Here is a 14,906-nt window from a genome sequence, read left to right on the forward strand (position 1 = left end):
CAATGTGCCACTGTGTCCTGCCTGGTTTGCTCCCACCTAACACCTCACTCCATCCCCTCTTGCCCTCACCCACTCTCCCTCCTCCTCCCAACTCCCCTGTCTCCTTTCTCGTTTCAGTTTTTCTATTCTTTTTTTCTGCTCTGTCACTTTCAATTCCTCAAGGCCTCTCTGTGCTGAATGGCTAATGGCGCCCTGCTGAGTGGCAGTGAGAGGAAGAAAGAAAATGAAACATACAAAGAGATGGGGAGAGAAAGAGGAGAGATAGAGGAGGCGATAGAAGGGCAGAGACACCAGATTTCCCTCCAAATAATTAAGTCTTCGCCTCCACCATACTTCACCAACTCCCAGCAAAGCTCGCCTCACAGATCAGCCATGTGTCTTAAATATGTAGGCATCCATAACAGGCTCCCACAGAGAAGAGAGTCTGCACTAAGCTTGATGAGGGGCCTTTGTAGAAGGAGTCGTCCAATCCCAGCTCCTCAACAAATTTGCCGTATAAATCCAGAGGGGAGCGCACAGAAAAGAAAAAAGAGAGGTGAGACACAAATATATATAATGAGAATGTGGATGACAGATGCATCACTATAAAGCCCCGCTACCTGACAGAAGGTCTCATCATGTAAACAAAGGCATCAATAATGCAGGCTCTCTGATGGGCACCGATTTGATCCCCTGATGCCAAACCAGGCCTCTTGCATAGAATTTCTCCTCTCCTGATATATCATTTACAGTCTATCAAGGCTTCATTAAAGACCAATCAATACTCTTGTTATTTTTTTTGTGCTTGCTTGGAATGGGGTAAATGGAAAATGCACCTTATAGTCCTCCACAAAGTCATTGTAGTTTTCAGATTTTATCAGCTGTCTAATTATGCGTTATGCGATTTAGCCACGCTGTATCAACTGTGTTTTAAGTTAAAAGAGTTAAAAGCCACGCTGTATTGTTTATCGGTCTTTTTGCTGTTTGCAAAAACCAAAGGGACAACAGCCTGTCAGTCTCAATAAGCCTTCTAGTTAGCTTCCTGCATCATTTAACAGCCCCCACTATACTGCAGCTAGATAGCAACTGAGTGGTAGAAGGCAGTAAGCGATAGTCAGAGTTCCACAGGAATACTTCAAAGTGCTTCGCTTCAATATTTTAGACAGCTTAATCAGAATGTCCCAACATTCAGAGCCGAGCAAGAGCTAGGCTTGTCAGTCTCCCCCCCCACCCCCCAAACTCCCTGAACTCTGTCACCTACATCAATTTGAATGATAATTTATATCTTCAGCTGCAGTTGTCACACACGACTTCGCAGGAGGTTGACATTTTCGTGAGTGTACACAATAGTAATTTGTTTGAGGATAGTAATGGAGCAACAGCTGTCGATTAATCAAAGCTAATCAGCAGGAAAAAAAAGGCAAATATTTTGATTATTAAGTCCTGTGTTATGTAGTGAAGTGGATACGTTGGGTTTTTGCCTGTTAGAAAAAACAAGCACGATAATCACCTTGGGCTTTCACTACATTGTGAAGGATTTAATGAAATGAGAAACCAATGTGGCAGAATGATTAACAATGAAAATAACTGGTGGGAGAGAAAAGCAAATAAGAGACCATCTTATAGAGTTTCAATGCTAAAGAGATTCTGGTTAAATCACCATTAATTAGAGTTGCACAGATATCAATACCAGTGTTTATTTTTCTTGTTTGTCTTGTTTGCTTCCTTGACATACAAGGGAAATAAAGAAATGTTCATAATAAAAAAAATCATGGTTGAAATATTACAGCCATTCATAGGTACTAAATTAGCACAAATTCATTAAAAAAAAACAAAAAAAATCAGTCAGTTATACTACAACAGCTTTTGATAACACACCCAACAGAAGATTATTCAGTATTTTTGTAGTATCTTTTTCCAATGTTTCACTTTGTAGACAGCCCCTGAGCACTTGTCTCAACACTCAAAGCATGTAAAGAACAATGTTATTGATCGAGGAAGTTTGAATCTGTGAACATCTTCCTAGCTAAGAAGCAGGTGTGGTGCACTTTGTGCTTTGGGTAGAAAGGCTGATCTGTTGTGCTTGATCTCTGGAACTGAAATTTATCAAAAATGGGAATAACTCGTATCTCATCAGTATGCAGTCGCATCTGAGCACTCAAAATAGTAAAGCAAGGCTTTAAAATGCATTTTCTCTCACTCTCTCAGTATTGGCCTACTTCTGGGCTATGTCATTTTTAAAGTTCAAAAATCAAATGTTAAATTTTCCATAATGTCTAAGATAAAACTCAAGCACCTGCTGGCTGTGCAGTTTTTCTTTGTACACTAGTGTTTGTCAGTCATGGATGGAGAAGATTACTGTTGGTCCTGTCTGACCCCCCCCAGACAATCATGCAGATAAATGAGTTGTCTTAAGTAACAAAAAAAGTCAATACTTTCTGAAGCATTAGACCATAAAGACAATTAGTATCATTTGGCACAAGCAGTCACACTGAAGTCAAGCCCCATGAGCCAGAAGCAAAATCCCCCCCGACCCCCACCCCCATGTGACATTCTGTGGCAACCTTCTATTCCATAGATCAATCACAAATCCTAAAAGCTGTACAAAGATTCGTTTTCCACCCAGGAAATCCTCTGAAATGAGATGGTCAACTTTTTTTTTTGATCTGGTCAGCCAAGCAGACAGCAGGTGGCGATCTCAAAAAGTGACGAGGAAGTGGCGAGAGAGAGAGAGAGCAGGACTACAAGGCGAAGATGATGGGATGTGGGGGAAGGTGGGGGGGGGGGGGGGGGGGGGTCCAGAGGTGCCCTTGCGGGGATGGCACGGTGTCAAAGCTCTAGTTCAAAGATCCAGCCAGCCGGCTGGCCCCTGAAGCTCACTGCGAGGGCAGGGTAAGAGTTGTGTGCCATGCAGAGGACTGCGTGTACAGTTAGTGCACAAAGCAACAAATGTATCTCTCGGTGGCTTCGTGTGTTCCTGCGCACACGCAGCAGAGAGGGCAGAGGGCGGGGGCTTATATTAATCATAAGCTGTCAGGCTCTGGGTCTTGCACTTCAAACGAGATGGCGCAAATCAAAGTGTGTCTCTGGGTCTTGTGTGCGTCTGTGTCTGTGTGTGTGTGTGTCTGTGTTGCAGCATTGCCTCTGAGGGAACAAGAAGAGGATCAGTGCCAGATTTGGCCGCCCGTGGTATTTCTGACTTGGCCACAAGGGCATTTTAAAACACACACCAACACACACACACACCCACACCACGGTAAAATCAGAAACATTCTAACACAGATATTTGCATAAGTCCAGCATGCTCTTACAGCACACACTCCTTTTTGACTCTCACGCACGTATAATGATGCACAATAGCTTGCTAAGCTGGCTTTGGACTACACTCGTCCCCTCTCTCTCTCTTCCTGTCACACACAGTCAGCCACCATCACTCAAGTGAACCCAGAATCATAAGAACACAACCCTGCCATCAGTCAATCTGTCAGCTTATGTGTAGGCGTGTGTGTGTGTTTGTGTATGTGAGTGAGAGACAGGAGGGCTTGAAAGCCCAGATGCCCCAGGTCCTGCTTCCTAAGTGGACTTTAGAGTGGGAGAGAGAGACAGAGCGAGAGAGAGAGAGAGAAATGAGAGAAAAGAAACGCAAAGCTCCAAAACACATCTTGTTCCAAATTCTCTCATAAAAATGGAGTCCTAAATCAAAGAGATGGCACTCTGAAAATGAGGAAGAAAAACTGGGGAAAAGAGGCAGATAATGGGATGAAGTACTGTAGTGTAGATGGGTTAAAAAGATGAGTGCACAAGAGGAGAAATAGGGGCTGGAGAGTGGCAGGGGTTGGGTGAGTGGGTCATGAGCAATAGAGGGAGGAGAAAATGTTTAAAAAAAAAGTGAGCAAGTGTAGGGATGTGGGAGGAGACAAGAAATGAGTGCAGGTGAGAAGAGCAGGAAGGAGAGGAGCAGTAAGGACAGAAGACGAGAACAAGGGAGCAGTAGAGAGAAAGCAACTCAATAGAAGGAGAGATAAATAGAGGCAGATTTGCCTTTCAGCCCTGAAAACACACTTACACACAAACGCTCATTCACACTTTCTCTCAATCTCGTGGGAGGAGAGAAGGTCAGCAGTCACACTTCGTAGCTTTACCGCCACGGGGTACCAACATGTGTTATGATAATCAAAAGAAGACTCAGTCCTAATTACAGCAGAGAACGCGCCACGCACCGTCAGACGGCAACTCTAGAAACTTGCACAGAAAATGACTCCATGCTGACAATCTCGCAGGGGGGAAAGCCATGAAAAGAAAATCATGGGTGATGCGGTGGTAATGTTTACCATTACACAAGCATATCATGTGCTGGTGAGAGACTGAAAGAATGCTGCTAGCGCTGGCCGTCTCTTCTTTACCACTTTGTACTCCGCTTTCTTTCACAGTCCAACACACAGTTGGATTTTCTGTGCAACAAAGAGTCGTCTTCCAGGCCCAGTTTCATCATGTCAAGTTACATAATTCAGCGAGCATCTCTCGCTTTTGACTTTATTCACCGCTGCACACTATTTTTGCAGCATCAAAAAACAAGTACTGCAGCATTGGCTCAGTTTTACCATCAGTGGCCACATGTTCACTGTCCTGCAGGCCCTGTTTCTCAAAAATACAAACAACACACAGAACAAAAAAACCTGGGTTTGACTTTGGACAGAAACCTCGTGAGACACATCTTTCCTCCCCAAATATGTTCTGCTCTCAAAGTACAGTGGGACTGAAGTTATAAATAGCAAAAAAACACATTCTTGAATTTTATTTTAAAATCACTTGATATGCTGCATTTCTCTCCACACCTGCAAGTCAAAGCTGCTTAGTCACGTTCACTGAGAGCCTTCAAAGGTATTCTAGATAATGCTAATTGAACAACAAGGTGAAAATAGTTTTAGTGCACAAATAAAAGGTAGCACATCAAAGGACTTCCTATTAAATACACATAAAATCTGTCTCAAGCAAATAGAAAAGTAGACGTAACCAGGGAACAGCTACACACTGGCTGGGAGTAGCCATTTAATCTCAGTTCAGTATAGGAGAACACGCAGCACAGGCTCAAAGGTTCAGCTAGCGAAAGAAAAGGCCAACAACCACAAAATTTGTTCCCAACCCTGAGAGAGACCCCCCCCCCCTCCAAGATTGGAATTACTGCGAAAGCTTTACTGGGGTACTTCTGTAATATGGTGCAGCCTCATGAAGTTGCAGGACTCACAAAAAGCACAAAGCTGCCAAAATTACTGCATATTAGGCTAATGGATTAAACTAAGAAAATAAAGTGCCTCCATTTACCACGATGTGTCTTCATATGATGATCTCTCTCTGGATATCCCCATATTTTTCATCCTTTCTATCATTGTTTGTAAGGCAGGCTTGCCAAATGTGACGCCTTTGTTTAATGTAAGAAGAACCCAATGACATTACCTCGAATGACATTCCAAGAACCGCTGTAAGAATTCTAAACACGCAGACTTGGATTTGCAACTCCTCATTTAGCTTATGGGTCTGGACAAGCCAGTTAAACCCAAGTCAGCGACAGGGTCTCCCCTGAACTGGGAACTGAGGAGCAGTTTTTATTGCTCTTTGCAGTTGCTCAACTGCAAAGAGCAATAAAATTTAATAATTAAAGAGACACATCAGCAAAAAAATAGAAAAAATGCTTATTCATGGAAGATGTTAAAAACCCAAGGAGTGTAAGAACATAAAAATTAGAAACTTTAAAGGCAGTGAGGAAAAAATAAATAAATACAACAGACCTGGGAGCCGTGCCCTCCTTTTATTCCATGCTACCCTAATGGACGTGCAGCTGTATCTTCCTGTACAGCCCGCAAAGGGAATTTATATATAAAAAGAAATAGAGACTAGATATAGATAAGATAAATAGCGCGATATATATATATATATAGGTATGGATATATAAATAGAAATATAACTAGCGCTATATAAGATCTAGATATTTAGATATACAGATAAATCTAATAGAGAGATAGGAGCTGAGAATATATATTATTTATATAGATAATATAAAAAATAAAGAATTAGATATATACTGATATATATATCTTATATATATATATTATATATAAATATAAATATATATCTTAATAATATATATATATATTATATATATATATATATAATATATATATATATATATATATATATATATATATATATATATATATATATATATATATATATATATATATATGGCTGTCTGCAGTTCTGGATATGCTCTTTCACACTAGCCTCACTTTTGAGAAACACACGAATCATCCAGTTACGTTACGACCATCTGAGGAATGTCAGCACGATATGCTCAGTAATGATTTTTGATGGCACAAACTATCTATCATCCTTTTATTTCCCCTGCGGCTGGATTATTGTAATGGTCTCTAAACCAGTATAAATCAAAAATCAATTATTGGACTCCAAAACAAGAACAGTAAACACAATTCCAATTTCAATAATGCTTCACTGGCTGTCTTATCATTATAGGATTATTTTTTAAGGTTTTGCTTTTAAAACGGTGCATGGCCTGATCATAGAATATACAAAGTCAAATTATTAGACTTTTAGTACAGAGAAGACATATTCCATATAGAAGTAGTAATAATATGTGGCTCAAGTTTGTGGTAAAGTTTACTTATACATCATTAAACAGTGATTCTGGTTTTTGATGATTTAGCAGGCTCTACAAATCATCAGAAATGCCTGTTATCAAATGGTAAATATACCATGATGGTTTTCACTTGGTCATTTGTTAAGGTTTGCATGAGTTTCTATATATTCTATTTTTTAATGAAAATACTGTTATGAATCAGGTAACTCCAGCTTGATACTGTTTTGGCAATCATGATTCAACAGCAGCACACCAATAAACTTTACTAATCACTAAATCCAAAAATAATCTCAACCACCCAAAAACCTTTGGTTCAACTTCAGACCCCCCCCCCCCCCCCCCCCCCCCCCTCCCCCCTTTGGTGTTTTTGACATACAGTATAAGACAGTTCTTTACATTATTCAAAATGTTTTTCAGTTTATATGTAGCAGTTATTTCTCAGGTTTTGAATGTTGTTGCAGTCCAGGAAAAGAACAAACATGTAACTCAGGAATATTTCGCTGCACAGGTGCAGGAGGCAGAGATCTGTAAACAAATAGCAACAACTGAATTTACCAGGTCTGTCATGAACCCCCGTACAACACCTGAGTATGAGCAGACGTTTAATGCACTGCATTGAAATAAAACTGAGATAGCCACAGATGCACCCGCGAGCCTGTTTTTATGGCAAATCCACCCACACGACCAACCTCACACATTTATGATTATAGGAAAATTACAGGAACCATTTGTCTGACCAGGGGTCAAAATCCCTTCTATGAATGGGCTTAGTACATGTTTTAAGAATTATTGTGAGACACTTTTATGCTTTCCAGTGTTTCCAGCTTGGAACAGAAAAGAAAAAGGTTCATCTAATTTTTAACCATTTGAAGTTGGGCTGACCAAAAAAACCTTAATTTCATCATCATCAAAATGAATGAAGTGCTTCAAGCGCAGTAAATAAGAAAACTAATCTTGGTTTAGTAAAATCACATATTTATAAAAAAAAAAAAAAAGCCAGCAGGACTGCCTTCTCTGTGAAAAGACACGTGATTTGCCAGAGTTTACCCATCACGGGCCAAATTTTCTAAAGCCTGAAAACGCAGCCAAGAAGCAGAAGCCTTCGTAGACGGCCTGAATTACAATATGCTGAAAGGTTATAATGGAATTTTCACCCAATGATGCCAAAGAAATATTGCACACCCCAGCTTTAAAAGAAAAACCTACATCCATATTGCTGAAAATACACTTTTACTGCTTGTTAGAGGAATTTCTTTTTTTTTTTTTTAAATGCATCACTATAAATATATATAAAAATATGCATTTGTCACTAGAACTCACCAAGTGCAAGAAACAGCAAAAAACAGCTAAAATGTGGTGGAGCTTTTTTTTTTTTTTTGCTATTGCTATGTTCAGGGTAGGTCCCATTAAAGGGCAAATGATTTTCATGTCTGAATGATTTATGCTCAATAAAGCCACTTTGAAAGTGATTGCTAACCATAAATTATATATTCTACTAATTTCATCAAAAGCAGCCCTGCTGAGCACATCCTCCCCACCAGCAAACCCACAGAGCACACCGGCACAATCAAATCATTAAATGCAGTAGCACAAACTCGACCTCAACCCTCAGTTCACAAGAGCCCCCTGAGCGGGACCTCCGCGCAGCCGTGGAACTTAAGTGGGAATAAGCACCCAAGTGTGTTCAGGGCTGTCAAACAGTGGCACTCTCAGACAGCAATGGGCCCGTTATTAGGTGGGAGCAAAGAAACTGCAGAGTCAACAGAGGATAAAACAGAGCGACCGATCAGGGTAAATAAGTGGCGGAAAAGCCAAATCGGCAACTGGGGCATCACAGCACATCAGAGATTCCCTCCCCTCTCTCCTTCCTTCATTCTCTATGCTCTGTTGGCACGCCCTCCCCTCCTCTTCCAGCAACACCCGCCCACTCCTCCTTTCCCTCCCTCCGTGCCCCCCCCCTCCCCTCCCCTCAGCCTTTGAAGATGCTTTGTTTTCAGAGTTGCCTCTAATCTTCAAATAGGGTGATCTAATAATGGCTGTAAGAGAGTGTGTATGTGAGGAAGTTTGGATGCACTGAGCAATGTGTGTCTGCATAGATGCCTCCTGTACATGTCTGCAGACTCCACACGAGTATGCATGCATGTGCGTGTGTGTGTGTGTGTGTGTGTGTGTGTGTGTGTGTGTGTGTGTGTGTGTGTGCTCCCTGATGCAGTGCCCCCAGTGCTGTTTAGATGTCATGCTGGGCCTGTGTCTGTCTGAGATGGGTGGTGGGGGAGACAACCCTGTGTGTGCCTGTGTGTGAGTGTGTGTCGCAGCATGATGGCTGGTACAGTCAACACACACAGACAGTTGGATACCAGCAGTCTCCGGAGGGAAAGGGGGGCAAAAAAAAACAAAAAAAAAAACAGAAAAACTAAAAGAGAGCAAAATATAGAACACAGACTTAAACCTAGCAGTAAATATGAGCTTGATGTTTGAAACTCTCTTTCTATGAACCAAACAAACTAGAGGAAACAAGATGAAAGCTATGATCCTGTACAGATTTGACCTGCTAAAATCTACTTCGGAGGGGAGGATCCACATGAAAGTGAGGATTAAAAAAAGTAAAAAAGAAAAAAGAAAAAGAAAGTCTTGCCTAAGCTTTCTGCCCAAGAAAAATGATCTTCAGGGCTATATTCAAGCTCTACATTGGAAATCAATCCTAAAATACTCCACTTCCTGAGTTCCATGTATGACACTTTCAAGTATGAGTGAATATTATGTGAATAATACCCAGCGACACTGAAAAAAGCCCATTTACAAACTCTCTTGTCTATTCACCCTTCTTACATCCAAACAAATGTATCCATTAGAGTGAAAAGATTGGCTTTTAGAGGGGGGAGACCTTGACAACGAGCTAGAACAAATGCATATATATCTGTCTCCAACATCCTTTCCCTTGAAAGAATCTGGAGCAGTTGCAGAGGCAGCAGCAGCAGCCAAGGCCCATTTGGATAGTAAAAAAAAAAAAAAACTCTCGTAAGGCAAAGACCTAATTGAATTGCTTCTGATGGAAAGAGAAGCTCAATACCCTTTTACAGGTTTGAGTAAAGATGGAGGGACGAGGGGAAGGGCATAAAGGGGAGAGACGGGAGAAAGCGAGAGGCGATCGGCGTGGTGGTAGGAGAAGGGGAGGGGGAGGTGATGACAGGGAAGAGAATAATCAAGATGGACAGATAAGGAGGGAGGGAGGAAGGAGAGAGGGGAAAAAAGAGAAGATGACAAAAATAGAGGGGGGTGTGGTAATGATGGAGATAAGTGGAGGCAAGGAGGAGATGGGGGGGGGGAATAATAGCAGGGATGGAAAACAGAGAGGTCCCGATTAATCGTTTTGATTCTCCTATCGGCTCGTCTTTCTTGTTGCCTTTAAAGGAGGAAACAAGCTCGCTCTTTGCAACACTGTATGAGTAACTGATCGCTCATTAATGACTAACTGACAATTTCTCAATAACAGTACTGGCCTTGGTTCACATCACAGACAACCTACACTCCCTCTGGCATGCAGTCACACACACACACACACACACACACACACACACACACACACACACACACACACACACACACACTCCTTCAGTAAAAACAAAGCAATAAGCCATGACCCTGTGTGTACACCATGTTAGGCTTCCACGCATGCACACGCTACACTCTCGCCCGCGGCATTTAGGCCATCCTGCCACATCTAATAAACTGAGGATGGATTCAGCAGGACACGGCATGGTGTCCACTTTGCTCTGCTTAGACAGCATCTGTCTTAAGCCTAATTTTCAACACGTCTGTTGTGTGTCTCAGGAAGCATAATCTGTGACTTCTCATGGCCCTTCCAATTTGTTGCAATTAAGCTCTATTGATTTCCATTTTGTCTTTAAGAAGCCAGCGTCACTCTGTCTCACATTTAAAGCCTCACACATAAAGATTCTTTCATTTTATTAGCAACTCTCTCGGGTTACTGGTGTGACAGGAGAATTAAGTATGTGTGTGTGTGTGTGTAGGTGTGTGTGTCTGTGTTTGAGGGGGTCGGAGTCTCTCACCAGAATCCTGTCCTCTGATTTGCCGCTCCTCATGTCCTGCTTGATGGCTCGCACAAACTTAATGGCTTGTTTGTCCAGCACCTTTCTGATGCTCTCTGGAAGGAAAGCAGAGAGGCAAGAAAAGGATAAAAAAAAAAAAAAAAAAAAAAAGGGGGAGCGCTAATTACATAACATAAACACATTACAGAAAAATGCACTGTCCTGAGATTCACTGAGAAATGCTCTGAAAAGCTTTTAAGGGGGAAATCCGTAAATTTGAACATACAGCCTGATGACAAATGGAAGAAGAAAAAATGAATAAGAATGAGATGCAGCAGTTTTCCAATACCGGGGCTCTTATTCCTCTCTCCCTGAAATGCACTGAATGGGCCACTCCTGCATATCAAAGTAACATGAGGGTAGAATCTAAGCATCACGTAACACCAGAACAGAAATCAGTGGGGCTTCAGCTGTTAAAATGCTGTTTAAAGCTTTAGAGTGAATACTAACTACTAGTAACTGATAAATAAAACAATACTGTGCACAGGAGGCTGCTGTCATACCCACCCCAGAGGAAAAGTGGATTCACGAAACCGCACTGACTCAAAGGCAACCTTTAATGTGAACTGTGAAAATACTAGACCTCTTTAATAACACATATCAAATTAGGACAAAATATAGAATTTAATCAAGCTTTGCATCAACCAGCCCAAATCAGCTGATGACTCCATTGATACTCTCATATACTAACGCAGCTATTTAAGCTGCTTTACTCTGCAAGCCACTTTGCAACCCACCGCTACCCCAGCTCCTCTTATTATGCTGTATCTGTCTTAATCAGTGTCATATCTCGTCTGTGTATGGGATGTTGCTGCCCCCCCGCACCTCCCACTTTACATGTCATGCACACAGAAAGGCAACAATGGCAATAATCTTCTTTTGACCACAGCGGTCCTGGCTGAAATGTGATTAAATCATGGTCTATGCTAAACCAGCTTAATAAAGTTCAGTATCTGTGCTGATGCCAAGTCAGCACATCGAAGCTTGATCCCTAATTAACCCTGTGGGCTCCACGTACCCCAGCTATCCTACCCTGTCTTTTTTTTTAGAAGAAATAAAGTGTGTGTGTGTTGGGGGGGTTAAACCTTTTTCATGTGTTAGAGTATTTATTTTTTTTCCCCTGTTTGCCAAGACTTGGAATCACAATCTTCAAAATCCAAAATCCACATATTCAGATAGCACAGTGTTAAGCGTTTGTGCTCCTGGGAAAAACCTCACAGATTTAAAAGAATGCTCTGGTCATCACAGTTATCACATACACTGAACCATTAGAGGAGATTTTGGATGCCAAACACCATGTATATTTGACCTTGACAGCTCCTCCTCAACTTGTTTAGCCAAATAATGTTTACTTCAGGTCCGCTGACTAGCTTGTCTGTAGCGTTCAGCTGAATCGTGCGGTCTTCATGATCAGATAACGCTTTGTTTGTCCTGTGTTAAGATTGAGCTCCCTGAGCCTCAGATAAAAATGTTAAGTCCGAGCAGCTAGTGCCTAATACTTTGTGATTTCCGAAGAGAGTAAACTGAATATTTCTCAAAAGTTGATGCTTACATGACACCTCGTTTGGGTTTTTCTTGTCAGCCGTCTGTCATTATCTTGATGTATCGTGATGAATATGCCAGACTTTGGATTTAGGACACCAGCAAGTGGCATATTTTTGGAATCAGTCCCATGGAAACAAATCAGTGCTTCTTCTGTCTCAGAGCTTTGAAATGCTCCATAAGAACTTAGATGTAGTTATCAATCAAAAAAAAAATATGTCCATATCCCAGTTAAATCCCCATCACCATTACGTCTTGTGCCTGAGGTGGATTATTCCTTAAAAGACAGCCGCACAGGGGCGAACAGTCACAGAGAAAAGTAGACAGCTACAAAGACACCGACATGAGGACAGGCAGACACATATGCAACTTCTAGCTGAAGAGGACTCATAACTGGACTATTTTTAGCCTCAGAGAAAGAAAAAAAAAGCAGCCCGGCTCATCTCAATGGACCCAAACACACAATGCAGAGCGGTAATCTTTGGGGACTTCTACCCCACCATGCCAGGCGGGCGACCCTGTGAAGCTCACTGAACCGCAACAGAGGCCTCTGCCAATTACATTCCCCCCCACACACACACACACACACACACACACACACACACACACACACACACACACACACACACACAGACCAACACAATGCACGCTGCTATTCAAAATAACATCAGCCTATATCCTCAGTCTGAAAACACACACACACACACACACATATGCCTACAAGCTGTGATATGTTCACAGCCCACATTTCAAATGGGGCCATCTATGCTAAATATGCACTCATGGAGCCCAGCAGATGGAGATACAGCGAGTCATGCTGTGTCACGACGCTCCACTCACAGTCTCCCAACTTTCCCACTGTATCGCTCACACATACACACACGCACCCTTATAATTCTCACGTTCACCATCCGGAAACAACCATGAAGTTGGCTTTCACGCTTGACTGAGCAGCGGCAGATGCCAGGAGGATGAGACGGGGATAGGATTGGGGGGGGGGGGGGGGGGGCAGCCTACGGTAGATCGAAAGAAGGATCAGCTGAAGACAACAGAGAGTTATTGACATTAAGCTGGGTAAGACCCAATCACTTAAACCTTTTAACACACTATGCAGCACCCCCAAGGCCTGCCGGTGTGACCTCGGCATCTGTTCCCTCAAAAAGGGTAAACCAGGGAGGGGGGGAGAGAGAAGAAAAAAAAACTGTAATGGTCAGTCCCCCTTTCCACCTTCAGTTCCCTCTCACATCCCTGCCTTTTTTGCAGTTTGACAGATGTGATCACTCACCTTCCCCAACCTCAGGAACCCCATCGCCCCCCCCCCCTCCCCAGCCCCTCCACTGACAGGTGTGTTAATGGCCTAATACGGCCTGGTTCTTATCACCAGGACAAACAGAAGGTGCATGGCCAGGTTGAGCTGGTAAACAGCGGGACTTAACTCGGCATCAGGATAATTAGCAGTGAGAGACACACCTTCGTTAACACTTTAACATGAGCGTGTGTTTGTGTGCTGTACTGTCCGGTCTCTTCAGCAGCAGCGACACAGGCTCGGGCTTCCAGCTGTACGCATGCTGCCGTCTGCACGAAAAGCGCTCCCGGTCACACAACAAATCCCAGGCACACACACGCAGAGAGAAAAGAAAGCCGTAAAAACTCCTAATGAATGCACAACAAAGCCACGACGCGCTCACATGCACCGCAACACTTGAAAAATAACTCTTGACAGCACTACTGGACCCATGCGCACGATAAATTTCACCGCAGATCTTTATGACAAATCAATCCCAAAGTGAAGACTCCTGCACTAGGATCGGTAGGATTACAGTCCTCACAAGCCTGAACAGCCATTAACTGTGGTTTTGCCTTGGGGAGGCATATCCTGCGCTTCCCTGCGGCGATAACTCCTTTCAAATCAAACGCAGTGGAAAGAGGTTGTTTAAAGAGCGGCTGAGTAAAAATAAACTAACCGTACGCGTCCTAAGAGCTACTCTCCTCCCTCCTCTTGCGTTCTCAAGATGCTTCAAAACGGTATTTAAACACACTTTCCCCGAGAAAGTCATCTTGGGTTGGGAGCTCACCTGTGATTTCCCTGCTGACGTTGGCGAAGCCCGCTGCTGTAGTCTCCTTTGAGGCCATGGTGCGCTCCTCCCGCCTGTCCGGCCCCCTTCTCCTTCCTCTCCTCTCTCAAATGTCTTCAGACAATCGCTGTCCACTTATTTTCCTCCACTATTTTTTCCCTTCTTCCTTCAGCGCCTGCAGGTGCTCCGGGCGCAGCAACAGTCCGTACAGTGTGGTGTAAAGCGATGCCGCGGTGCGCAGTGGCAAACCCGAGGAGCGCCTCCGACTTCAGCACTCAGGCAAAGGAGAGAGAGAGAGAGAGAGAGAGAGAAAGGGAGGGAGGAGAGAGAGAGTTGAGGTACTCTTCATCATCTGCAGGTCAGCCTTAATTGCTTCGAATGGGACGATAGATGTACCGTAAGAGACAAAGAAAAGAGTCTCATTGTTAAATTGGGTCCAGGATTCCCAATAATTTCCGTTTTAAATCAGTCATGGTTGATTGATCTGCCGATTATTCTTTAATTCAAACGTCATTCACTTGCTGATAAATCGTGATTTTGAAGCGATTT

The 14,906-nt window shown here is 42.8% G+C and overlaps 1 protein-coding gene across 4 annotated transcripts in view; it reads right to left on the bottom strand.

Annotated features, from left to right (window-relative positions):
• The window catches only part of carmil3 (capping protein regulator and myosin 1 linker 3), a 103,677-nt gene extending 89,094 nt beyond the window's left edge, over nucleotides 1-14,583 (bottom strand). For all 4 annotated transcript variants that reach the window (XM_030752388.1, XM_030752389.1, XM_030752387.1 and 1 more), the window contains exons 1-2: nucleotides 14,358-14,583; nucleotides 10,702-10,796 (exon numbers count right to left, since the gene is read on the bottom strand). In XM_030752388.1, the coding sequence (XP_030608248.1) occupies nucleotides 10,702-10,796; nucleotides 14,358-14,415 (153 nt within the window). In that variant the 5' untranslated portion in view covers nucleotides 14,416-14,583. The remainder of the gene's footprint in view (nucleotides 1-10,701; nucleotides 10,797-14,357) is intronic.
• Between the last annotated feature and the right edge of the window lie 323 nt (nucleotides 14,584-14,906).

The sequence above is a fragment of the Archocentrus centrarchus genome, chromosome 17 (genome assembly GCF_007364275.1).
Source record: "Archocentrus centrarchus isolate MPI-CPG fArcCen1 chromosome 17, fArcCen1, whole genome shotgun sequence".
NCBI classification, from domain to species: domain Eukaryota; kingdom Metazoa; phylum Chordata; class Actinopteri; order Cichliformes; family Cichlidae; genus Archocentrus; species Archocentrus centrarchus.